Consider the following 24,717-nt stretch of genomic DNA (forward strand, 5'->3'; position numbering starts at 1 on the left):
AGGTCCTGGGTAAGTTGCACAGTGGGCTGGAGGTCCTGAGTAAGTTGCACAGTGGGCTGGAGGTCCTGGGTAAGTTGCACAGTGGGCTGGAGGTCCTGGGTAAGTTGCACAGTGGGCTGGAGGTCCTGGGTAAGTTGCACAGTGGGCTGGAGGTCCTGGGTAAGTTGCACAGTGGGCTGGAGATCCTGGGTAAGTTGCACAGTGGGCTGGAGGTCCTGGGTAAGTTGCGCAGTGGGCTGGAGGTCCTGGGTAAGTTGCGCAGTGGGCTGGAGGTCCTGGGTAAGTTGCACAGTGGGCTGGAGGTCCTGGGTAAGTTGCACAGTGGTACCTGGAGGTCCTGAGTAAGTTGCACAGTGGGCTGGAGGTCCTGGGTAAGTTGCACAGTGGGCTGGAGGTCCTGGGTAAGTTGCACAGTGGTACCTGGAGGTCCTGGGTAAGTTGCACAGTGGGCTGGAGGTCCTGGGTAAGTTGCACAGTGGTACCTGGAGGTCCTGGGTAAGTTGCACAGTGGGCTGGAGGTCCTGGGTAAGTTGCACAGTGGGCTGGAGGTCCTGGGTAAGTTGCACAGTGGGCTGGAGGTCCTGGGTAAGTTGCACAGTGGTACCTGGAGGTCCTGGGTAAGTTGCACAGTGGGCTGGAGGTCCTGGGTAAGTTGCACAGTGGGCTGGAGGTCCTGGGTAAGTTGCACAGTGGTACCTGGAGGTCCTGGGTAAGTTGCACAGTGGGCTGGAGGTCCTGGGTAAGTTGCACAGTGGGCTGGAGGTCCTGGGTAAGTTGCACAGTGGTACCTGGAGGTCCTGAGTAAGTTGCACAGTGGGCTGGAGGTCCTGGGTAAGTTGCACAGTGGGCTGGAGGTCCTGGGTAAGTTGCACAGTGGGCTGGAGGTCCTGGGTAAGTTGCACAGTGGGCTGGAGGTCACCGGCTTTTGCATGGAAGAAACTGCGCACACACGAAAATTTGAATGGGCCGCGCAGCCAGTTTAAGGGACATCGGCCAAAACAAATTGGAGTAATCCTTGACTGTTTCTATTTCTAAATAATTTACCTTTTTAAAGAGTTTACACACAACTATTTGCAACTGCCTATCGTGCTGGAACATGCAGCTTGCATTCTGGAATGGCGACCAAGATTTTAATCAGCTTTTGGCTCTGATACTTGGGGCTTGTAAATGCCGCAACCACAGACAAAGGATTTCAGTGCTCCTAAACTACCATTTCAAGACAAATTGGCAAAAATGGGAAGATCAATTCCTGATTAACATTTTGGTTTGTTGGGAAAATCCTACTTGCTCTTAAGAGGAACTGATCATACTTTAACCCTTACCCACCCAGCATGTCGCTCAACTGGTTACTTTGCTCCCATTGGAGAAAATGGAGAATATTTGCAAGTCCTGGTGGGAAATTGGAGGAATCCCACATGCTCTTAAGAGGAAGTATGATCATAAATCTTCTCCCCGCTCTCTTCCCTCCGCCCCTCTTTCCCGCCCCGCCCCCCAGAGCAGCCAATAGTTCTATTCCCATTGGGGGGGGGCGGCAGGGGGAGGAGACGAAATATAAATTTCTAAATTCTAAAATAACTGGGTGGGAAATTGTTTTTTTGTTGTGTGTGTGAACTGTTTCTTGTTTCAGTGTATGCTTTATCTTGCCCTATTTTTAATTTAGGCTGATGGACTGGGGGATGCAGACCTTGAAATGCCCGATGACCGCATGTCCTATCTGTCAGCCATGGGAGCTGACTACCTCAGCTGTGACAGTCGGCTGATGAGCGACTATGATGATACGGATAATGAGGGGGGAGCCTATACAGACAACGAGCTGGATGAACCAGTCAACGAGCCTCGTGTATCTTCTGTTGCGAGGTCATCGGAACCAGTGCAGGCAGAAGAGGTGAGAGCAACACAATCTGGAAGTGTACTTGCAGTAACCATTGAATGTGAAGGGATGCACTGTATGTTAAATAATGGTTATACATAGGATTTACAGCATAGCAACAGGCCATTCGGCCCAACCAGTCTCTGCTGGTGTTTATGCTCCACACGAGCTTCCTCCCACCCCTCTTCATCTCACTCTATAAGCATATGCTTTTATTCCATTCTCCCTCATGTACGTATCCATCTTACCCTTAAATGTGTCTATGCTATTTGCCTTAACAACATTTGATCTTGAGTTCTTCTCTCTGGATAAGGAATTTTTCCTGAATTTCCCTATTGGATTTATTAGTGACTATCTTATATTAATGGGTCTTAGTTCCGATCTCTCTCTCAAGTGGGAAACATCTTCTCTATGTCTACCCTATCAAACCTTTTTATAATTAAAAAAAAAAACCTCTATCAGGTCACCCCTCAGCATTCTCTTTTCTAGAGGAAAGCGGCCCAGCCTAATTTTGGACTTCCCACAAGTGGGAAACACCTTCTCTACGTCTACCCTAGTTTCTCAGCACTTTTATTGTTGTTAAGTGTATTTTTTATTTTGTAATTTAAAATAAAGTGTATTTGACCGAGTGGAGCTGTACACAATGGTAGAGTTGTGGTTGCAATGTCACACTATTGAGATTATGCCACTGTAAACTGTTGATGAATTTAAGTAATAAAGGTTAATCTGCTCTTTATTGTAATTGTTTTGTAGAGTTACCCATTTGCATTCATACTGCCTCTATTGTGTACAAATGCCTTACTTTATCAATGACACTTTTTGTTGTCAGTGGAAGCAAAGTCCAGAACCAGCTGTAGCAAGAGGACAGATGAGGAGAGCAGGCAGCAGGGAAGTACTGAGAGACCCCAGTCCCCCACCAGATTTTAGACCTGAACCACCAAAGGTAATGGGTGCCATTAACTACTTGACATTTTACAAGATCTGCTCTTGCTTTAGTGGCACTTAAAAGATATTTAAGTAGCGTTCATCACGCTCCTGTTCTCGGTCCGGCAACACCTCAACTTCTAAATTCTCGCCCTCCTCTTCAAATCTCTCCATGACCTCGCCCCCCGCCCCCACCCCCACCTATCCCTGTAACCTCCTCCAGCTCAACAATCTCTGCGCTCCTCCAATTCTGGCCTTGTCTTATAATCAATGCACCACAACAACCAATTTTCTCTCTCTCTCTCTCTCTCTCTCTCTCTCTCTCTCTCTCTCTCTCTCTCTCTCTCTCTTCCCCCCCCCCACCCCCCTTCCCTTCCCTTCTCTTTCCCCCCCACCTTCTCTTTCTCTTCCCCTCCCCCCTTTTCACTCCTCCCCCACCCCCTCCCCGTCTCTCTCTCGCACTCTCTCTCTCGCACTCTCTCTCTCGCACTCTCTCTCTCGCACTCTCTCTCGCACATTCTCTCTCTCTCTCTCTCTCTCTCTCTCTCTTCCCCTCCCCCCTTTTCACTCCTCCCCCACCCCCTCCCCGTCTCTCTCTCGCACTCTCTCTCTCGCACTCTCTCTCGCACATTCTCTCTCTCTCTCTCTCTCTCTCTCTCTCTCTCTCTCTCTCTCTCTCTCTCTCTCTCTCTTCCCCCACCCCCCTTCCCTTCCCTTGTCTTCCCCCCCCACCTTCTCTTCCCCTCCCCCCTTTTCACTCCTCCCCCACCCCCTCCCCGCCTCTCTCTCGCACTCTCTCTCTCGCACTCTCTCTCTCGCACTCTCTCTCTCGCACTCTCTCTCTCGCACTCTCTCTCTCGCACTCTCTCTCTCTCTCTCTCTCTCTCTCTCTCTCTCTCTCTCTCCTCCCTGCCCCTCTTTCAGTCTCTCAGATGTAACGTTAAACCGAGACCTCGTCTGCCCTCTCAGGTGGTCGTAAATAAATCATGGCACTCTTCGAAGAAGAGCAGGCAGCGTTCTCCCCAGTGTTCTGGCCAATATTTATCCCTCAGTCAACACCTACAACCCTATTACGTTATTGTTATCACATTGCCATTTGAGGGACCATGCTCTGCGCAAATTGTGAAGTGAAATGAAAGTTGTAAAAATTTAAACTGAGCTTGTGTCTTTTGGTTGTATCTGAGTTGATATATATACCTATATATATATATATATATATGTTTTTTAATTCCGCTAGCTGAAAGCTGAAGTACACTCATACGCGAAAGAGCCTCCACGGCAGTACTATGATTCCAATCGAGGTTACGATTCACGATACAGCAGTCCAAGCCCCGGGAGCAGCGAGCACCCCCGCAGTCAGGAGGTTCCCCCCTCCAAGCCACAGCCCCCTCCCGTGGCTTCAAAGCCCTCTTATGGGGCTCGGTTGGCGGTCAAACCACCGACTCCGGCCGCGCAGCCCCCGAGCGACGAGGAAGGGGAGCAGATTGAGGAATTGGGCGAAGATGGCACGAAGAAGTCGGTGCTGGGCAAAGTGAAAATATTTGAGAAACTGGATCACAAAGCTCGAGCACAGCGGCTACAAGAACTGCAGGAAGCACAGATCGCAAGAGTAAGATGATGCCAGAACCCCATTCTGTATTTTGAACATGCTTTCTGATTCAAATTTACTTTCCCCACCCCAGACTTTTTGTAGCAATGACCTGTTGTGTTGCTGTCCATCGCTCCAACGTTGCCGGAAGTGCCTTAAGCTGCAGGGCCCTGCATTGTGGAATTACCTCCCTAAACCTCCGCCTCTCTACACCTCTCTCCTCCTTTAAAATGCTCCTTAAAACTTACCTCTTTGACCAAACTTTTTGGTCACCGATCCTAATATTGCCTTTGTGTGGCTCGGTATCTCACTTTTTTCAAAACGCTCCTGTGAAGTGCCCTGGAATGATTTACTACATTAAAGACACTATATAGGTGCAAGTTGTTTATAGCACCCGCCTGATTTTCATTTAGCTGATTTTCAGTGAAATAAAAATCGGATGGGTTCTATCCAGGGTGGCAACCCATTATACCGGGCGGGGAGGGGGGCTGCAAGTATGGTGAAGACTAAAATCTACCCAAGTGTTAATTATTAGAATATCCATTCAGTCATTGAATTGGCAATTTCAAGTAACGAGCAAATGGTGTTGGTGTTGAACACTAAATCTTTGAAATTATGCCTCTTGTGAAAACTAAAATCCAACTAATGTGCAAGAGACCTGAAAACTATTTATCATTAAACTCTTGCGGTTAATGAGAAACAGTCATTAAAGCATGAGAAACACTGCTTCGTTTAATTTTGCCTTGTCATTGGTACGTAAACTTGAGGTCATCCAAAACTCGGCAGCCCGTGTCCTAACTCGCACTAAGACCCGCTCACCCATCGCACCTGTGCTCGTTGACCTACATTGACTCCCGGTTAAGCAACACCTCAATTTCAAAATTCTCATCCTTGTTTACAAATCCCTCCATAGCCTCGCCCCTCCCTATCTCTGTAATCTCCTCCAGCCTCACAACCCCCCCCCCCCCCCCTCCCGAGATGACTCTGCTTCTCAAATTCTGCCCTCTTGAGCATCCCTGATTATAACTGCTCAACCATTGGTGGCTGTGCCTTCAGTTTCCTGGGCCCCGCCTTCAGTTTCCTGGGCCCCAAGCTCTGGAACTCCCTCCCTAAACCTCTCCGCCTCTCTTTCCTTCTTTAAGACGCTCCTTAAAACCTATCTCTTTGACCAAGCTTTTGATCATCTGCTGTAATTTCTTATGTGGCTTGGTGTGAAATACATTTGTTTTGTCTTATAACACTCCTGTGAAGCGCCGTGGGATGCTTTACACCATTAAAGGCCCTATATAAATACAAGTTGCTGCTGTTGTAGTTGGTTATCTAGCTTAACCCCATTGTAACTTATTGGTGAAAAAAATAACCAGCCTTTATTTTCAAGTACTCTTGTGCTTAACTAATCGCACATTAGCCATAATGATGTACCGTTGCCATCTAGTGATGCTCACTCTCTCTTCCCTCCCTCCCCCTTCTATCCTTTCTTGGTTGGAACAGTGACTCCAATGAAATATTGCTCTGTTCCTCACGACTAGAATTGGACGCTACTCAGAGAATAAGCAGAGGAGATTGATGATCATGACTCAGCTTCCCTGAAGAACCAGCCTGAGCTTAATGTGTAGACTTTGGGTACAAAACTGACTAAACTGGCCAACCTCACTCAACAACCTGTTTTGCACTCAAGATCACTTGCTGGGAGCAGGTTCTTTGTGATGACTTGCTGTGTGTCTTTCTAGAGGTTACTTAAAGTGGTTATTTATCCACTTTGGATAACCTTCCCTCCTATTTCTTTGAATGTATTATTTTTAAAAGAATGTTGTGATAAGATTGAGTCTACAAACATTTTTGACAGTGGCAAGACCAGTTGCGAAGGTTGTTTTTAAAAAAAGCATATGGGATTCTGGATTTTCCAAATAGAAGCATGGAGTACAAAAGCAAGGAAGTTGTGCTGGACCTTTTACAAATCACTGGTTAGGCCTCAGCTGGAGTATTGTCCAATTCTGGGCATGCCACTCTAGGAAAGATGTCAAGTCCTTGGAAAGGACAAAGAGGAGATTTACTAGATTGCTAATAGGGTTGAGGGACTTTAGTTTTGTGCAGACTGGAGAAACTGGGATTGTTCCCCTTGGAGTAGAGAAGGTAAAGAGGAGATTTAGTAGAGGTGTTCAAAATTATGGGAATTTTTTCGAGTGGGTAGGGAGAAACTGTTTCCACTGGTGGGAGGATCAGTAACCAGAGGACACCAATTTAAAGTAATTGGCAAAAGAACTGTGGGGAGATGAGAGATTTTTTACGCAGTGAGTTGTTGTGATCTGGAATGTGCTGCCTGAAAGGGTGGTGGAAGCAGATTCAATAGTAAATTTCGAAAGGGAATTGGATGACTACTTGAAAAGGAAAAAATCTGCAGGGCAATGGGGAAAGAGCAGGAGGGGAGTGGGAAAGAGCCAGCACAGGCACGATGGGCCAAATGGCTACCTTCTGTGTGGTTCTATGCTCCATCAGTAAAATAGGGAGGGTTTTGCTCCATAGCAGAATCTTCTGGAAAACAGTTTTAAAACAAACCCTTTCATGAAAGAATTTAGGCATTTTGTTTTTGTAGTAAAATACTACCCTCTTGTCGAGATTTATTTACATTGCTAATCTAGCAGGAATTGTGCATTGAATTTACCAAATCTCTCTCTCTCAATCTTGCAGCTGGAAATTGCACAGAAAAACCCAGATATCTATGCAGTTCCTGTAAAACTACCTAAAGCTGAACAAACCCAACTCCAAAGGTAGGAAAATGTACCAATCAATACTTCATGTCTAAGAACTTAGGAGCAGGAGGAGACCATTTAAGCCCTCGAGTCTGTTCCCACCATTCAGTTAGATCATGGCTGATCTGTATCCTAACTCCATCTAACTGCCTTGGTTCTGTAACTCTTAGTAACCACGCTTAACAAAAATCTATCTCTCTGTTTTGACATTTTCAATTGACTCCCAGCCTGAACAACATTTATGGGGAGAGAGTTCCAGATTTCCGCGATCCTTGGTGTGAAGAAATGCTTCCTGACATTACCACTGAACGGCCTGGCTCTAATTTTAAGACACTGCCCCCTTGTTCTGGACTCACCCACCAGAGGAAATAGTTTCTTTCTATCTACCCTATCAAATCCTTTTAGTCATCTTCAGCACCTCAATCAAAAAGGCATGATCTCATCACTATTTAAAATAATAAAAGGATTCAATAGGGCAGATGCAGAGAAACTGCTTCCTCCGATGTGTGTGTGTGTGTGTGTGTGTGTGTGGGGGGGGGGGGGGAGGGGTGAAGAGAGAGGAGAAGGTCAGAACAAGAGGGTACAATTTAAAATTCGAGCTAGGCCATTCAGGAACAGAATCAGGAGATACTCCCGCACACGAAGGGTAGTAAAAATTGGGAACACTCTCTCCAAAAAGGCTGTGGATGCTGGGGGTCAATTGGAGCTTTCAGGACTGAGATCGATAGATTTTTGTTGGGTAAGGGTATCCAGGGTCAAGGTGGTTAAATGGGGTTAAGATACAGATCAGCCATGATCTAAATGAATGATGGAACAGGCTCGAGGGGCTGAATCGCCTACTCCTGTTCCTATGTCTTCCTTGGTGGCCAGAGTACTCACAGTACTCACGGTGTGGTGTGACCAGAGTACTGTAGTTTGATCATAACTTCCTCCCCCTTTTGTATTCTACTGGTTTGGTTATATGTTAAATCCTGTCTCTCAAGTTCTGCATGTTCTGCTATCCACTTGGGTGAAAAGGGCTGGCTGTGGTAAAAGGCCTCTCCCAGGCAAGCAGTGTTCTGTTTTGGCTGATGCAGGCTCTTGTGTGGTGGCATTGCTGTTTCTCTCTCTCACTCATAAAATCCCTAAACTGGAGATTTCAGCCTTTGGAAGGTACTCCATCTAGTGGCCCAGTAGAAAACCAACAAACTATACCTGGATGAGATTGGGTAAATTTTGTCTGAAGTTTGAATTTGGATCTTGGAATTTTAGTCCGGTAATACGACCAGTTTTTCCATTTTAACTTCACATAGAATGTACAGCAGACCTTTCGGCCCAACTAGCCCAAGCCTCCTCCCAACCCTCTTCATCTCACTTTATCAGCATATCCTTCAACTCCTTTTTCCCTCCTGAGTTTGTCTAGCTTCTGCTTACTTGTGGCTGTAGAATACAAAATTGACAGGGCAGGAAAAGACCAGCTGGTACAGCAAACCCCCCCCCCCCCCCCTGCCTCCTTGGCGATGCCCCATGGTGGAATAACATGTATCACTGTGCTATGGCGTGAGGAGAATATGCGTTTACAATTGAAGTTCCCCACAGTGTGCACACTTTAATCATGGCTGAGACTAATGCAGTGTATTCTTGAAGAAAACCCAAGGATACATCAGCAGGCTTGAGGGGCCAAATGGCCTACTACTCCTCCTATTTCTTATGTCCATGAGGTTTTCATATTTTCCCCTAGTGACTGCTCATGGACTTGCACAGCCCTGGGAAGAGAGAGCAGACTGAACATTTGAATGAAAGAAAAAACTTGCATTTATATAGCGCCTTCACAACGTCAGGATTACTGTTCAACAGTGACAACATCTGCCACAGAAGCCTTAACCTGCACTATTTAATTCTGGACATTTTTCTGAATAAAATCTCAAGATAAAATTGTGTGTGTGTGTGTAGATGATGAGGGTTTTTTGTGGACTGTTAATGTTTGACAACCATACAGCTTTACAGCCAGTGGAACATAAGAAATAGGACAGGAGTAGGTCATTTGGCCCTTCGATCCTGCTCCCCCATTCAATAAGATCATGGCTGATCTGATCTTGGCCTCCACTCTACTTCCCTGACCACTCCCCATAACCCTTCACTCCCTTATCGTTCAAAAGTGCTTGCGTTCAAGTGTAGTCACTGTTGAAATGTAGGAGCAAAGATTGGGTGGGCCTAAAAGGCAAAGGGGGGGGGGGGGTGCGTGATGATAGAAACATAGAAAATAGGTGCAGGAGTAGGCCATTCGGCCCTTCGAGCCTGCACCACCATTCAATATGATCATGGCTGATCATGCAACTTCAGTATCCCATTCCTGCTTTCTCTCCGTACCCCTTGATCCCTTTAGCCATAAGGGCCACATATAACACCCTTTTGAATATATCTAACGAATTGGCTTCAACAACTTTCTGTGGTAGAGAATTCCACAGGTTCACAATTTGAGTGAAGAAGTTTCTCCTCATCTCGGTCCTAAATGGCTTGCCCCTTATCCTTAGACTATGATCCCTGGTTCTGGACTTCCCCAACATCGGGAACATTCTTCCTGCATCTAACCTGTTCAAACCCGTCAGAATTTTATGTTCCTATGAGATCCCCTCATTCTTCTACATTCCAGTGAATATAAGCCTAGTCGATCCAGTCTTTCTTCATGTCAGTCCTGCCATCCCAGGAATCAGTCTGGTTAACCTTCGCTGCACCCCTCAATAGCAAGAATGTCCTTCCTCAGATTAGGAGACCAAAACTGTACACAATATTCAAGGTGTGGCCTCACCAAGGCCCTGTACAACTGCAGTAAGACCTCTCTGCTCCTATACTCAAATCTTCTCGCAATGAAGGCTGACATGCCTTCTTCACCGCCTGTTGTACCTGCATGCCAACTTTCAATGACTGATGTACCATGACACCCAGATCTTGTGGCACCTCCCCTTTTCCTAATCTGTCACCGTTCAGATAATATTCTGCCTTCGTGTTTTTGCCTCCAAAGTGGATAAGTTCACATTTATCTACATTATACTGCATGCATTTGCCCACTCACCTAACCTGTTCAAGTCACCCTACAGCATCCTCCTCGTAGCTCACACTGCCACCCAGCTTAGAGTCTTCTGCAAACTTGGAGATATTACATTCAATTCCTTCATCTAAATCATTAATGTATATTGTAAATAGCAGGGATCCCAGCACTGAACCTTGCAGTACCCCACTAGTCACTGCCTGCCATTCTGAAAAGGATCCGTTTATTCCTATTCTTTGCATCCTGTCTGCCAACTAGTTCTCTATCCACATCAATACATTACCCCCAATACCATGTGCTTTAATTTTGCACACTAATCTCTTGTGTGGGACCTTGTCAGAAGCCTTTTGAAAGTCCAAATATACCACATCCACTGGTTCTCTCTTGTCCACGCCAGTAGTTACATCCTCAAAAAATTCTCGAAGATTTGTCAAGCATGATTTCCCTTTCATAAATCCATGCTGACTTGGACCGATCCTGTCACTGCTTTCCAAATGCGCTGCTATTACATCTTTAATAATTGATTCCAACAGTTTCCCCAATACTGATGTCAGGCTAACCGGTCTATAATCCCCTCCTTTTTTTTTAAAAAGTGGGGTTATCTTAGCTATCCTCCAATTCATAGGAACTGATCCAGAATCGCTAGAATGTTGGAAAATGACCACCAATGCATCCACTATTTCTAGGGCCACTTCCTTAAGTACTCTGGGATGCAGACTATCAGGCTCTGGGGATTTATCAATTTCCCCAACACAATTTCCTGACTAATAAGAATTTCCTTCAGTTCCTCCTTCTCACTCGACCCTCGGTCCACTAGTATTTCCGGAAGGTTATTTGTGTCTTCCTCCGTGAAGACAGAACCAAAGTATTTGTTCAATTGGTCTGCCATTTCTTTGTTGCCCATTATAAATTCACCTGATTCTGACTGCAAGGACCTACATTTGTCTTCACTAATGTTTTTTTCTTCACATATCTGTAGAAGCTTTTGCAGTCAGTTTTTATGTTCCCTGCGTACTCTCTTTCCCCCTCCTAATTAAACCCTTTGTCCTCCTCTGCTGAATTCTAAATTTCTCCCAGTCCTCGGGTTTGTTGCTTTTTCTGGCCAATTTATATGCCTCTTCCTTGGATTTAACACTATCCCTAATTTCCCTTGTTAGCCACGGTTGAGCCACCTTCCCTGTTTTATTTTTACGCCAGACAGGGATGTACAATTGTTGAAGTTCATCCATGTGATCTTTTAAATGTCTGCCATCGCCTATCCATCGTCGATCCTTTAAGTATCTTTCGCCAGTCTATCCAAGCCAATTCACGTCACATACCATCAAAGTTATCTTTCCTTAAGTTCAGGACCCTAGTCTCTGAATTAACTGTGTCACTCTCCATCTTAATGAAGAATTCTACCATATTATGGTCACTCTTCCCCAAGGGGCCTCGCACAACAAGCTTGCTAATTAATCCTCTCTCATTGCACAACACCCGGAATAGGATGGCCAGCTCTCTAGTTGGTTCCTCGATATATTGGTCTCTCAAACCATACCTAATACACTCCAGGAAATCCTCCTCCACCGTATTGCTGCCAGTTTGGTTAGCCCAATCTATATGTAGATTAAAGTTGCCCATGATAACTGCTGTACCTTTATTGCACGCATCCCTAATTTCTTGTTTGATGCCATCCCCAACCTCACTACTACTGTTTGGTGGTCTGTACATAACTCCCACAAGCGTTTTCTGCCTTTTGGTGTTCAGCAGCTCTACCCATACAGATTCCACATCATCCAAGCTAATGTCCTTCCTTACTATTGCGTTAATCTCCTCTTTTTAACCAGTAACGCTACCCCACCTCCTTTTCCTTTCTGTCTAACCTTCCTGAATATTGAATACCCATGGATGTTGAGTTCCCAGCCTTGGTCACCCTGGAGCCATGTCTCCATAATCCCACTTACATCATATCCGTGAACAGCTATCTGCGCACTTAATTCATCCACCTTATTACAAATGCTCCTCGCATTGAGACACACAGCCTTCAGGCTTGTTTTTTTAACACTCTTTGTTCTTTTAGAATTATGTTGTAATATGGCCCTTTTTGTTTTTTGCCTTTGATTTCTCTGCCTTCCACTTTCCCTTATCTCCTTTCTACCTTTTGCTTCTGCCCCCACTTTACTTCCCTCTGTCTCCCTGCATAGATTCCCATCCCCCTGCCATATTAGTTTAAACTGAAAGAAAATCACCAGAAATAAATAGCCTTTGAACATTTTTAATTTGGTAGAGTCTGGATTTTTTTTTGGTGCAACAAAATTAATTCCAAATAAGCGACATGTTTTGGAATGAGATATTAAACTGAAGTCCCATCTGCCCCCTCGGGTGAACGTAAAAGATCTCGTGGCATTATTTCAAAGAAGAGCAGGGAAATTATACCCAGTGTCCGGGCCAATATTTTTTCCTCAATCAACATCACTAAAACAGATTATCTGGTCATTATCACATTGCTGTTTGTGGGAGTTTGCCTTGTGCAAATTTGCTGCCGCGTTTCCTACATTACAACGGGGACTACACTTCAAAAGTACTTAATTGGCTGTAAAACACTTTGAGATGTCGTGAAAGGCACTATATAAATGCAATTCATTTCCTTCCTTCCTTCTTTCCTTTAGATTTTGTATGATCATTTTAACACATTAATAGTTTTCTTTTCTTTAAAATCTAGGCCACCCGAGCCCCAGAAACCTCCATCACAATCCTATCATGACCCCAGTGGAGCCAGTTACAGTGCAGAGAATGACGAGGAGGAGCAGTATCGCAGACAACTAGCTGATCATTCGAAGCGCGGTTACTATGGATCTCAACCAACCAAATACAGGGACACTGAGTTGTAGAAAGGAATATTTTGTAAACCAGATTTTAAAATAATGCTGAAAATGGACAGCAGATCCATTAGCACCTGAATCTTCAGCTGCTGATTGGCTATGTATTTGCGACAGCCATTTTTATTTTGATAGGACTGTGGAATAACATACTTTTATACTTTACAAATGCTATTCTAACTGCCTTTACTATTTTTACATTTGGTTGAAGTTTTTTTTATTTTACAATTCAAGATAAAGAACAAATTAAAGTAAGAATTGGCCAGACACGCTACATAACTATTAGAGTTCTGAACAGCAACACAAGTGCCTCTCTTTTTTTTCACCCCCCCCTCTTTTTTTTTAACAAAACCCAAACTTGCTTTTGGAAAAAGATGTAATTGGTGAAGGTAACGACACTGGATTTTGGTTTGATTTGAGTTGATTTATTTTACTAACTGATAAGCCATTATGATATAAAGTTCTTATCGGGACCAGAGAAGAAATGTCTAATTTTGTATTGCATTTGTATGTGATGTGCGAGTGTGTGTCTTGCGTGCGGAATTGTTTTTTTTCTAACCTATTGCAACGGAGTTGGTTTTAAATGGATCAAATAAAATAAATTGTATTTAAGTGCCACTATTGTTGTTTTAATTACCAAGGCTGTGTGATGCAGATGAAGCTAAAAAAACAATCCTGGTTTTGGAGAATTCAATGTACTTCTTCACCTCTTGCCTGTTAAAATTTACCTTGGTATATAAAAGAAATCCTTGTATTTGTATAGTGCCTTTCACATCCTCAGGACATCCCCAAACCACTTTACAGACAATGAAGTACTGTTGAAGAGTAGTCACTGTTGTAATGTAGGAAACAGGGCAACCAATTAGCGCACAAATCTGTTGTGATTCATTGGGAATATCAATTATTAGCTAGGATCAGATTTGTGAGTTGGGCATTTTATTAAAAAAATATGTTTAATTTGAGTGTGTCTAACGGAGTGCAGTCAATTTCAAACTGCCCTCTGTTAGACTCCCCAAGTTAACTCCTCTTACTAAATAAAAATATTCTTCCCAACTTGTGTGCAGTTACCACTTAATTTCTGGTTTGAAATGAGGTTTTGCTGCAGAGCTGCTGAATGTTAAAGCTCTGTGCAATCGAACTGACATTTATCATTGAACTGGCGCTCCTCTTAAATCTAACTCCATCCTCCTCAGCAACTCATGGTGCCTGGTTATGGAGCAACAGAGAATCAGGTTGACTTATTTTCCCTGTCAGATGGGAAATGTGGAGGACTTGGCTTCTATTGGCCATCTGGCTGAAATGGGGAATTTGTGTGAAGAATATTGATCATAAAAGATGTTGCGCCACTTGTATGGTTCAGCAGATAGTGACCTCTCTGCCTATAGAGTTATACCATGGATTTATGTAAATATCATTGCACTTTTCCAGGGAAAAATTAGAATCATCTCCTTGTCACAGTTAGGGTACATGTGTTTAAATATATATTAAGTTGCTTAAGAATAAGTCGTCCAACCCAGCAAATTACCTCCCTATCGGCCTCCACTCAAATAGCTGTGAAATGAAGAAAGGACTCCTCAATAGTAACATTAAGCTACATCAACTCACCAATAACCTGCTCACCAACACTGTTTGGATTGTGCCAGGACCACTCTGCTGCAGATCTCATCAAAGCTTTGATCTAGACATGGAAGTGAGAGGGGAGAAATGGCTGCATTCAACATCAAGGAGCCATTTAAATGATTAAAAAAATGTTTTGTAATTGTTTAGGAATGTGGGCTATTGCCCATCCCCGCAGGCAACTAGGCTTATACAGCTTGGACCCCCTTGCCACTAGACCAAGACCTTGCTCAGCTAAGCCCGTGTGGTTGTCGGTGTGCAGCGGCCATCCCACGTTAAAAGAACTCACGCACAGCATCTTCCACTTCGTCAATATGAAGTTCGGGACCTGGAACGTCAGGACCCTCATCGACAATTCCAACAGCAACAGGCCGGAACGCCGCACCACCATAGTTGCCCGGGAACTTAGACATTTTGACATCGACAACGCCGCACTAAGCGGGACCCGGCGGACAGGCCAGCTCAACGAACAAGGTGGAGGTTACTGGAAAGGAAAACCAGAGCAAGAATGCCGCCTGCATGGAGTCGGCTTTGCCGACAAAAATAAGCTGGTCAACCACTTCAAAGGCTCCCCCTGCAGGGTTAACTAATGCCTCATGACTCTTCGACTCGCCCTATCCCAGAACCAATGCGCCACAGTCATCAATGCGTACGCCCCAACACTCTATGCAACGGATGAGGCTAAAGAGGATTTTTGTTACAACCTCGAGACATCCCTGTCCTGTGTCCCCACGGGCGACAAACTGATCCTCCTAGGTGATTTTAATGCCAGGGTCGGCAAAGACACAGCCCTCTGGAGAGGCATGATTGGCAGAGGGGTTAGGGAAAGCCAACTCCAGCGGTACCCTACACCTGATAAAATGTCTAGAGCATGAACTCCTCATCACCAATACCCTGTTCTGCCAGAGGGACAAATACAAGGCATCATGGCAACACCCTCGCTCCAAACACTGGCACCTACTTGACTATGTCATCATCTGAGCCAGGGATCGCAAGGATGTGTGCATCACCCGCGCCTTGACAGGAGCTGACGACTGCTGGACGGACCATCGCCTAATCTGATCCATCATCAACACTAACACAACCCCAAAGCAGAAGGGACAGCAGAAGCAGTGCCGCAAAAAAGTAAATGCCGGGGCACCTAAAGACGCAGCTAAGAGAGCCCTATACAACCAGCACCTCACAGCTAATCTGGCGTGCTGTGATGACCCTGAGATGCTGAATGCCCACAGTGCTTGGTCTGCCCTCCAGGCCTCTATATAACCAGGGCCTGTGAGGAAACACTTGGTCACTCAACCAGAAAACACCAGGACTGGTTTGATGAAAATGATCAGAGGATCCAAGAACAAATAGATCGCAACAAAAAACCCGGGACCTAAAGAACAGGTGGTAGATGGAGAAAGCACAGGAGATACAATTGGCCAACAGCCACAATGTGCGAGGATTCTTCGCTGCAGTCAAGGCCACCTACGGTCCAAACTCCCAAGGCCCCACCCTGCTCCTGGCCAAGAATGGGGAAACAATCAACAAGGACACCAAGGCTGTCAGGGAGCACTTCGAAGATCTCCTCAATTGAGATTCTGCCTTTGACTCGAGTGTTCTTGACTCCATCCCGCAGCATGTGACCCGCCACCACCTCCGTGAAACCCCAATGTTGCATGAGGTAGGCAAAACCACAGGACAGCTTAAAAACAAGGCTACAGGTGCGAATGGAATCCCTGCTGAGGCATTGAAGTAAGGCGGAGAGGCGCTGTTGGCGCGGATACATGACCTCATCTCTCTCATCTGGAGGGAGGAGAGCATGCCGGGAGATCTGAGATGCAGTGATCGTGACTATCTTTTTTTTAAAAAAAGGGGGACAAGTCCGAATGCGGCAACTACAGGGGAATCTCTCTGCTTTCAGCCACTGGGAAAGTTGTTGCTAGAGTTCTCCTCAACCGTCTACTCTCTGTGGCCGAGGAGCTCCTCACGGAATCACAATGCGGATTTTGTCCCCTACGGGGCACAACGGACATGATCTTTGAGCGCGACAGTTGCAGGAAAAATGCGGGGAGCAGCGCCAGCTCTTATACATGGTCTTTTTCGATCTTACAAAGGCCTTTGACTCGGTCAACCATGAGTGTTTGTTTATGGAGCGGCGTCCTCCATTTCGGATGCCCCCAAAAGTTTGTCAACATCCTTCACCTGCTCCACAATGACATGCAGGCTGTGATCCTTACCAACGGATCCATTACAGACCCAATCCACATCCGGACCGAGGTCAAACAGGGCTGCGTCATCGCTCTCCATGCTCCACCTTGCAGTCAACAAGCTCCCTGCTGGAGTGGAACTAAACTACAGAACCAGTGGGAAGCTGTTTAACCTACGCCGCCTCCAGGCCAAGTCCAAGATCACCCCAACCTGTCATTGAGCTACAGTACGCGGACGACGCCTGCGTCTGCACATTGAGGCTGAACTCCAAGTCATAGTCGATGTACTCACCGAGGCATATGAAAGCATAGGTCTTGCGCTTAACATCCGTAAGACAAAGGTCCTCCACCAGCCTGTCCTCACCACACAGCACTGTCCCCCAGTCATCAAGATTCATGGCGTGGCCCTCGACAACGTCGACCACTTCCCATACCTCGGGAGCCTCTTATCAACAAGAGCAGACATTGATGCGGAGATTCAACACCACCTCCAGTGCGCCAGTGCAGCCTTCGGCCGCTTGAGGAAAAGTGTGTTCGAAGACCAGGCCCTCGAATCTACCATCAAGCTCATGGTCTACAGGGCTGTAGTAATACCCGCCCTCCTGTATGGATCAGAGGCATGGACGATGTACAGAAGAGACAAAATCGCTGGAGATATATCACCAACGATATCTCTGCAAGATCCTGCAAATCCCTTGGGAGGACAGGCACACTAACATCAGTGTCCTTGTCCAGGCTAACATCCACAGTATTAAAGCACTGACCACACTCGGGATCAGCTTCGCTGGGCAGGTCACATAGTTCGCATGCCAGACACGAGACTCCCTAAGTAAATGCTCTATGCGGAGCTCCTTCACGGCAAACGAGCCAAAGGTGGGCAGCGGAAACGTTACAAGTACACTCTCAAAGCCTCCCTGATAAAGTGCAACATCAGCACTGACACCTGGGAGTCCTTGGCCGAAGACTGCCCTAGGTGGAGAAAGTGCATCCGGGAGGGTGTTGAGCTCTTCGAATCTCAACGCCGAGAGCATAAATAGGTCAAGCGCAGGCAGCGGAAGGAGCGTGCGGTAAACCAGTTCCCCACACCCCTTTCCTCGACGAATGTCTGTCCCACCTGTGACAGAGTCTGTGGCTCTCGTATTGGACTGTTCAGCCACCTGCAAACTCACTTCAGGACTGGAAGCAAGTCTTCTTCGATTCCAAGGGACTGCCTATGATGATGATTCACCACTCAGTTTGATGTACAAGTCAGATTTTCTTCTTGTTGAATTATTCTCTTGTAATTCGCTTCCATCTAGTGTCCTACAACTAGTATGGTTCCTTTTCTTTCAGCAGTCTATAATTAGCCACTTTACCCTCTTGCCCCACCTCTCCTTTGTGGACCACCCTGGCATATTCACTTGCTTCATTCCATTCTTGCCTATCCCAAAGTAGCTGCCACATCACCTACAGTGGCATCTTCTGCCTCTATACTGTCACCTCAAGGACTCCTCATTGCTCCCCTTCTATTCCTCATCTGCCCGTTTCCACTTGGCAACATTCTCGGCAGCTACGCTGACTTACTCTCTGCCACAGCCATCCATTTCCCCTCCCTAGCTACTCGTTCGGGCTGACTCTGATGATTAATCTTCCTGTTCGATCCTGAGCTAAGTTTCAAACCCCATGTCCTGTCAAAGATCGCTTGCATGAGCTCCACAATAGCCAAGCTGCCTTCCTTATCCCACTGTTGCTGAAATCTTTATTGCACTTCCGTTGTAGGCGAGTGGTAAGTATTCCATCGCACTCCTGACTTGCGTCTTGTCGGTCGAGAGGTGAGCCGTTTATTGCAGAGTGCCCAGGGGGAATTGTGAACGGAACTGGATACTGGAATGTTTCAGCAAGCTGCCTCTCGATGGGAGGGTAGGTCATTGATGAAGCAGCTGGAAGATATTTCAGCCAAGGAGACTTCCCTAAGAAACTCTGGCAGTGATGGCCTGGGTCTGCAAAGATTGGGCTCCAGCAACTGCAACTGTATTCCTTTTGTGTCGAGGCACTGGAGAGTTTTCCTTTTATTACCCATTGATCTCAGTTCTGCTAATGCTCCTTGGTACCATACTTGGTCAGAACATGCTACAGTACTCTGGTCACACCACACCGTAAGTTCAGCTATTTCTCATCTCTCCTCTTGCTTCCATGTCTGGATCAAGGCTTTGATGAGGTTTGCAGCTGTGCAGTTCTGGCACAGCCCAAACTTGAGTGTTGGTGAGCAGGTTATTGGTGAGCAGGTTATTGGCGAGTTGATGAGCAGGCTATTGGCGAGTTGACCCAGTTTGGTGCTATTGATGAGTCCTTTCATCGTTTATTAGCTGCTTGGGAGGAGGGAATTGGCTCAGATTTTTGTGGCTAGGACTTAGCTGAGCAATCTTCCATATTGTCTGGCTGATGCCAGTTTCATAGCTGTACTGGAACAGCTTGGCTAGGGGATCAGCAAGCACTGGTGCACAGATTTTCAGCATTACAACTGGCAGGCAGTCAGAGCCCATGGAGATTTCCTGTGTTCAGTGCACCAAGCTGTTAATGTCTTGCAGAATGAACTGAATTGGCTGGACTCTGGCAACTGCGATGGGAGTGAGCCTGCGGGAGAAAGACTATTAGGATTGTCAACTTGGAACTTGTAACTGGAGATGCTTGCAAACACTTCAACCTTAACCGTAAGTGTCTCTTACACTCACATGTTGGACTCCATTATGGCTGTAAATTCCAATCTGAGGATTGGCCTGCTTGGAAGCAAAGTTTTGCTTTTCCATAAACTATGTTGTTTATGATGCAATTATTTTACATTGCTTTTGTCAAATTGGATTTATCTATGCAGTTTTGGTCAGTACAACATTGGTTATTAGGACATAAGTACCTAGGATTAAATAGAATATACGGCGCAGAAACAAGCCATTCTGTCCAATCAGTCCATGCTAGCGTTTATGCTCCATTCAAGCCTCCTGTCTTTCCTCATCTAACTCTATCAGCATAACCCTCTATTCCCTTCTCCCTCATATGCTTGTCTAACCTTTGCTTAAATGCATCAATACTATTTGCCATAACCACTCCCTGTGGTAGTGAGTTCCACATTCTCACCTCTCTGGGTAAAGGAAGTTTTTTCTGAATTCCTTATTTAGTTTCTTGGTAACTATCTTATATGGATGGCCTCTAGTTATGCTCGTTCCCACAAGTAGAAACAGTCTCTATCTACTCTATCAAAACCTTCATCATTTTAAAGACCTCTATTAGGTCATCCCTCAGCCTTCTCTTTTCAAGAGAAAAGAGCCCTAGCCTGTTCCTCCTTTTCTGATTGGTATACCGGTATCATCCTTGTAAATCTTCTCTGCACCTTCTCCAGTGTCTCTACATCCTTTTTATAATATGGCGACCAGAATTTTACGCAGTACTCTGACCTAATCATGGTTCAAGACAAATTTAGCATAACTTCACTACTTTTCAATTCTATCCCTCTAGAAATAAACCCTAGTGCTTGGTTTGCTTCTTTTATGGCCTTGTTGATCTGTGTCGCTACTTTTGGCGATTTATGTATTTGTACTCCGAGATCCCTTTGCTCCTCTAACCCAGACTCATACGCTCCAAGTACGAAGTGACCTCCCTATTCTTCCCACCAAAATGTAATACTTCACATTTATCTGTTGAAATGATGTGCCCATTCTGCAAGTTTATTAATGTCCTCCTATAATTTGTTGTAATCCTCCTCAATATTGACTACCCCACACCTCCCCTCCCCCACCCCAATTTGGTGTCATCCGCAAATTGAGAAATTGTGTTTTTGATTCCAAAGTCTAAAACGTTAATATAAATTGTGAACAACAGTGGTCTCAGCATTGATCCTTGTGGAACACCACTACCCACCTTCTGCCACTGTGAATTTTTACCCCTACTCTCTGCTTTCTGTCTTGAAGCCAGCTATCCATGCTGCTACTTGTCCCCTGACTCCACATTCCCTAACCTTATTCATTAGTCTATTATTTGGTACCTTATCGAAGGCCTGTTGGAAAATCTAGATACATTGAAATTTACTGCATTACCCTTGTCTACTCTGTTACCTCTTCAAAAAATTCAATGAGTTTGGTTAAGCAAGACTTTCCCTTTTGAAATCCATGTTGACTTTATTAGATACACCACAGCGGAGGTTCTGGGTGGTAAAAGGCAAGTTTAGGAAATGCATGGAAGTATTACTTTATGTAAAGGGTGAACGACTAGAATGGGTTGACAGGAAGGATGGTTGTAGTCAGGGCTTTAAACCCATTTAATAAAGTGGAATATGCAGTAATGGGAGGATAGAGGGGTTGCTTTTCTGGAAAGGCCTGTCTTGAACCAATCATGTGACGTATTAGGCCGTAAACCACTTGCTATAATTCAATGTGTTAAGTCCTGACTCTAATGTACTGACTCACACGAGACACATGCTGAAGTCAAGGTCACTCAGAACCTGCACCTTTAATTCCAGCTCTCCAGTGCTGCACTTGCTTGAGACCTCTCTTTATATACCTCAGTGGGACAGGTATGGAGTATCTCCTGCAAGTGCACCTCTGGTGGTAAGGTATGCTTATTGCTACAGGTCATATTCAGTTACAGTCATGTATAGCATGGTAAGATACAGTTATATACAGTAACGTGAGATACATGACATCACCCTCCCCAAGGTCTTATTGCCTTTATAGATTCAGTCTCTCAGGTGGTCTGCGCTCTCACATGGAGCGTCTTACTTGTGGTTCAGTTATTTGCCTTGGTGCCTGTTTTTTGTTCAGTGTGATTGCTGGTATCTCGCCTGGGCTGTCTGTTGAGACTGCCCTTTCCTCAGGTTGTTCCACTTATCTGTACACCAGGTGTGGTGTGAGGTCCACATTGTAGTCTGCCTCTGGTTCTTCAGTGTTATCAGTGAATCTACTTTTTACTTGGTCTACATGCCTCCGGCAGGTTTGGTCATTGTCCATTTGTACAACCAGTAGCCTGTTTCCCTCTTTGTCTGTTACTGTTCCTGCAAGCCATTTGGGACCCTGACCATAGTTTAGCGCACACACTTTGTCCCCTATCTCATTCCACCTCCCCCTCGCATTTCGGTCATGGTACTCAGTTAGCTTTTGACGCTTAGTCTCAACAATTTCATGCATGTCTGGGAGGATTAACAAGAGCCTGGTCTTTAAGGTTCGTTTCACCAATAGTTGCGCGGGGGAAATCCCAGTCAACGAATGCGGACGAGATCGGTATGCCAGCAGCAGTCACGACAGGCGGTTCTGCAGCGTGGGACCTTGGATTCTGAGCATGCCTTGTTTAATGATCTGCACTGCTCGCTCCGCCTGGCCATTGGAGGCCGGCTTGAAAGGTACCGTCTTAACGTGATTTATACCGTGGTCAACTATAAAGTCGTGAAATTATGCGCTGGTGAAGCACGGACCATTATCACTGACCAATATGTCAAGAATACCGTGCATTGCAAACCTGGTTCTAAGGCCCTCCACAGTAGTGGAGCTAGAGTTTAAAATGGTGCACTCGATCCATTTTGAAAATGCATCAACGACTACGAGGAACATTTTGCCCATGAATGGGCCTGCATAGTCTACATGCACCCGCGACCACGGTTTTGTGGGCAGGTGCTTAGGGGGGCCTCCCTGGGGGAATTACTGAGTTGGGCACAAATAGTGCATCACCGGACGCAGAGCTCCAAGTCCACGTCAATGCTAGGCCACCAGACATGAGATCTGGCTATTGCCTTCATAAGGACGATCCCCGGGTGCTCGCGATGGAATTCCCGGACAAACGCCTCCCTGCCTCGAAAGGGCATAACCACTCGGCTGCCCCACATCAGCCAGTCTGCCTGTAGTGAGAGTTCATGCATACGCCTATGGAAGGGTTTGACCTCCTCGGGGCAGGCATCGTGAGCCTCTGCCCAGTCACCGGTTAAAACGCATCTTTTAATTAGAGATAATGTGGGGTCGCGGGTCGCTGGTCGTCCAGGCTCTGATTTGGCGAGCCGTCATGGGCGAACCTGTGGATTCAAAGGCATTGATTGCCATGACCATCTCACAGTCCTGTTCGTTGGACCCTTCTGTGGTCGCCAGGGGTAGCCTGCTAAGCACGTCGGCACAGTTGTCTGTGCCTTATCGTGTAGTCGTAAGCCGCCAGTATGAGTGTCCACCGGCGCGCCGAGGCGTTGCCGTTGATTGCCTTGCACTCAGATAGTAGGGACGTGAGGGGTTTGTGGTCTGTTTCTAACGCAAACTTGGCCCCGAAAAGGTATTGGTGCATCTTTTTGACACCATACACGCACGTGAGCGCCTCCTTCTCAACCATACCGTACCCGTGCTCCGCCCACGAAAGTGACCTGGAGGCATAAGCAACGGGCTGCAATTTACCCGCATCATTGACATGCTGTAAAACGCACCCGACTCCGTATGCAGTCCAGAACTGTGGACAAAACGTAGTGGAAAATAAAGTAGGATCTATTGAAAAGTGATTAGTAAATTTACTAATTGAATTTTTTTGTGCTTTTAATTTGCTCTCAAACTTTTACTTCAAGTCCTCGGTCTCTCCCAAAGGTCTGAGCTTGGATTTGACATTTTCTGCCAAGAGCTATGATGCTGTTAGCTGAATTTGGTTTGCGTATTTTGCATGCATCAGTAATGTTCAGTCAGATGGAATGTTTTTCTTTAGCCGTTAGCAATTATTAAAAAAAATAAGACTTGGATTTATATAGCCCCTTTCACGACCACCAGACATCTCAAAACCCCTTACTGCCAATGAAGTACTTTTGAAGTATAGTCACTGTTGTGATGTAGGAAACACAGCAGCCAATTTGCGCACAAGCAAGCTTCCACAAAAAGCAAAATGATAATGACCAGATAACAAAAACAGATTATGTTGATTGAGGGATAAATATTGGCCAGGACGCCGGGGATAACTCCCCTGCTCTTCTTCGAAATATTGCCACGGGATCTTTTACATCCACTTGAGAGAGCAGATGGGACCTCAGTTTAACGTTTCATCCAAAAGATGGCAGCAGTGACAATGCAGCAGTCACTCAGCACTGCACTGAAGTGTCGGCCTAGATTTATGTCCCTGGAGTGGGACTTGAACCCACAACCTTCTGACTCAGAGGTGAGCGTGCTACCCACTGAGCCACAGCTGCCATTTATAGAACAGAAGCTACAACAGATATGTAATCAGTAGCCATCTTTTATGATCAGTTGTTTTTCAAATTTTCTTGAACTAGAGGACAAATTTCAAAAGCTTTATTCAAGTACATCACCTGCAAGTTCCCCTCCAAGTTACACACCATCCTCACTTGGAAATACATCACCGTTCCTTCATCGTCACTGGGTCAAAATCCTGGAATTCCCTCCCTAACAGCACTGTGGGAGTACCTTCACCACACGGACTGCAGCAGTTCAAAAAGGTGGCTCACCACCACCTTCTTGAGGGCAATTAGGGATGGGCAATAAATGCTGGCTTTGTCAGTGATGCCCATGTCGCGTGAATGAAAAAAAAGGTAAAGTTTACAGGCTGTGTTTTTAAAACAAGAGAAGCTGTATGCGAGAGGGAGGAAACGATGACTACTGATTACATCTCTGTTGTAGCTTCTGTTCTATAAACTTCAAAATGTGTATTAAACTAAAAATAATCTTTCCTTATGCTATTAATTTTTTTAAGTTGAATTGTGAACCGACAACTTCCAATTTATCTTGCTAGTGTTTTTTTTCCACACTTAGAAAATATTGTTCCAATTGCTAACACCTGTGAGACAGATCAAGAACAGGGTGCCTTTCCTCATTCTAATTGGATTTATTTTATTAAGAAAACAAGCGAGTTCAATTTTAAAAACAGTCCTAGTTTAGAGGAAAGTAAATAAGACAA

At 45.5% G+C, this 24,717-nt stretch overlaps 1 protein-coding gene across 4 annotated transcripts in view; it reads left to right on the forward strand.

Moving 5' to 3' along the window:
• The window catches only part of tjp2a (tight junction protein 2a (zona occludens 2)), a 196,335-nt gene extending 182,710 nt beyond the window's left edge, over window positions 1-13,625 (forward strand). For all 4 annotated transcript variants that reach the window (XM_070887244.1, XM_070887235.1, XM_070887263.1 and 1 more), the window contains exons 19-23: window positions 1,661-1,885; window positions 2,700-2,813; window positions 4,032-4,403; window positions 7,071-7,150; window positions 12,862-13,625. In XM_070887244.1, the coding sequence (XP_070743345.1) occupies window positions 1,661-1,885; window positions 2,700-2,813; window positions 4,032-4,403; window positions 7,071-7,150; window positions 12,862-13,030 (960 nt within the window). In that variant the 3' untranslated portion in view covers window positions 13,031-13,625. The remainder of the gene's footprint in view (window positions 1-1,660; window positions 1,886-2,699; window positions 2,814-4,031; window positions 4,404-7,070; window positions 7,151-12,861) is intronic.
• Window positions 13,626-24,717: the final 11,092 nt, after the last annotated feature.

Source organism: Pristiophorus japonicus, chromosome 1 (genome assembly GCF_044704955.1).
Source record: "Pristiophorus japonicus isolate sPriJap1 chromosome 1, sPriJap1.hap1, whole genome shotgun sequence".
NCBI classification, from domain to species: Eukaryota; Metazoa; Chordata; class Chondrichthyes; family Pristiophoridae; genus Pristiophorus; species Pristiophorus japonicus.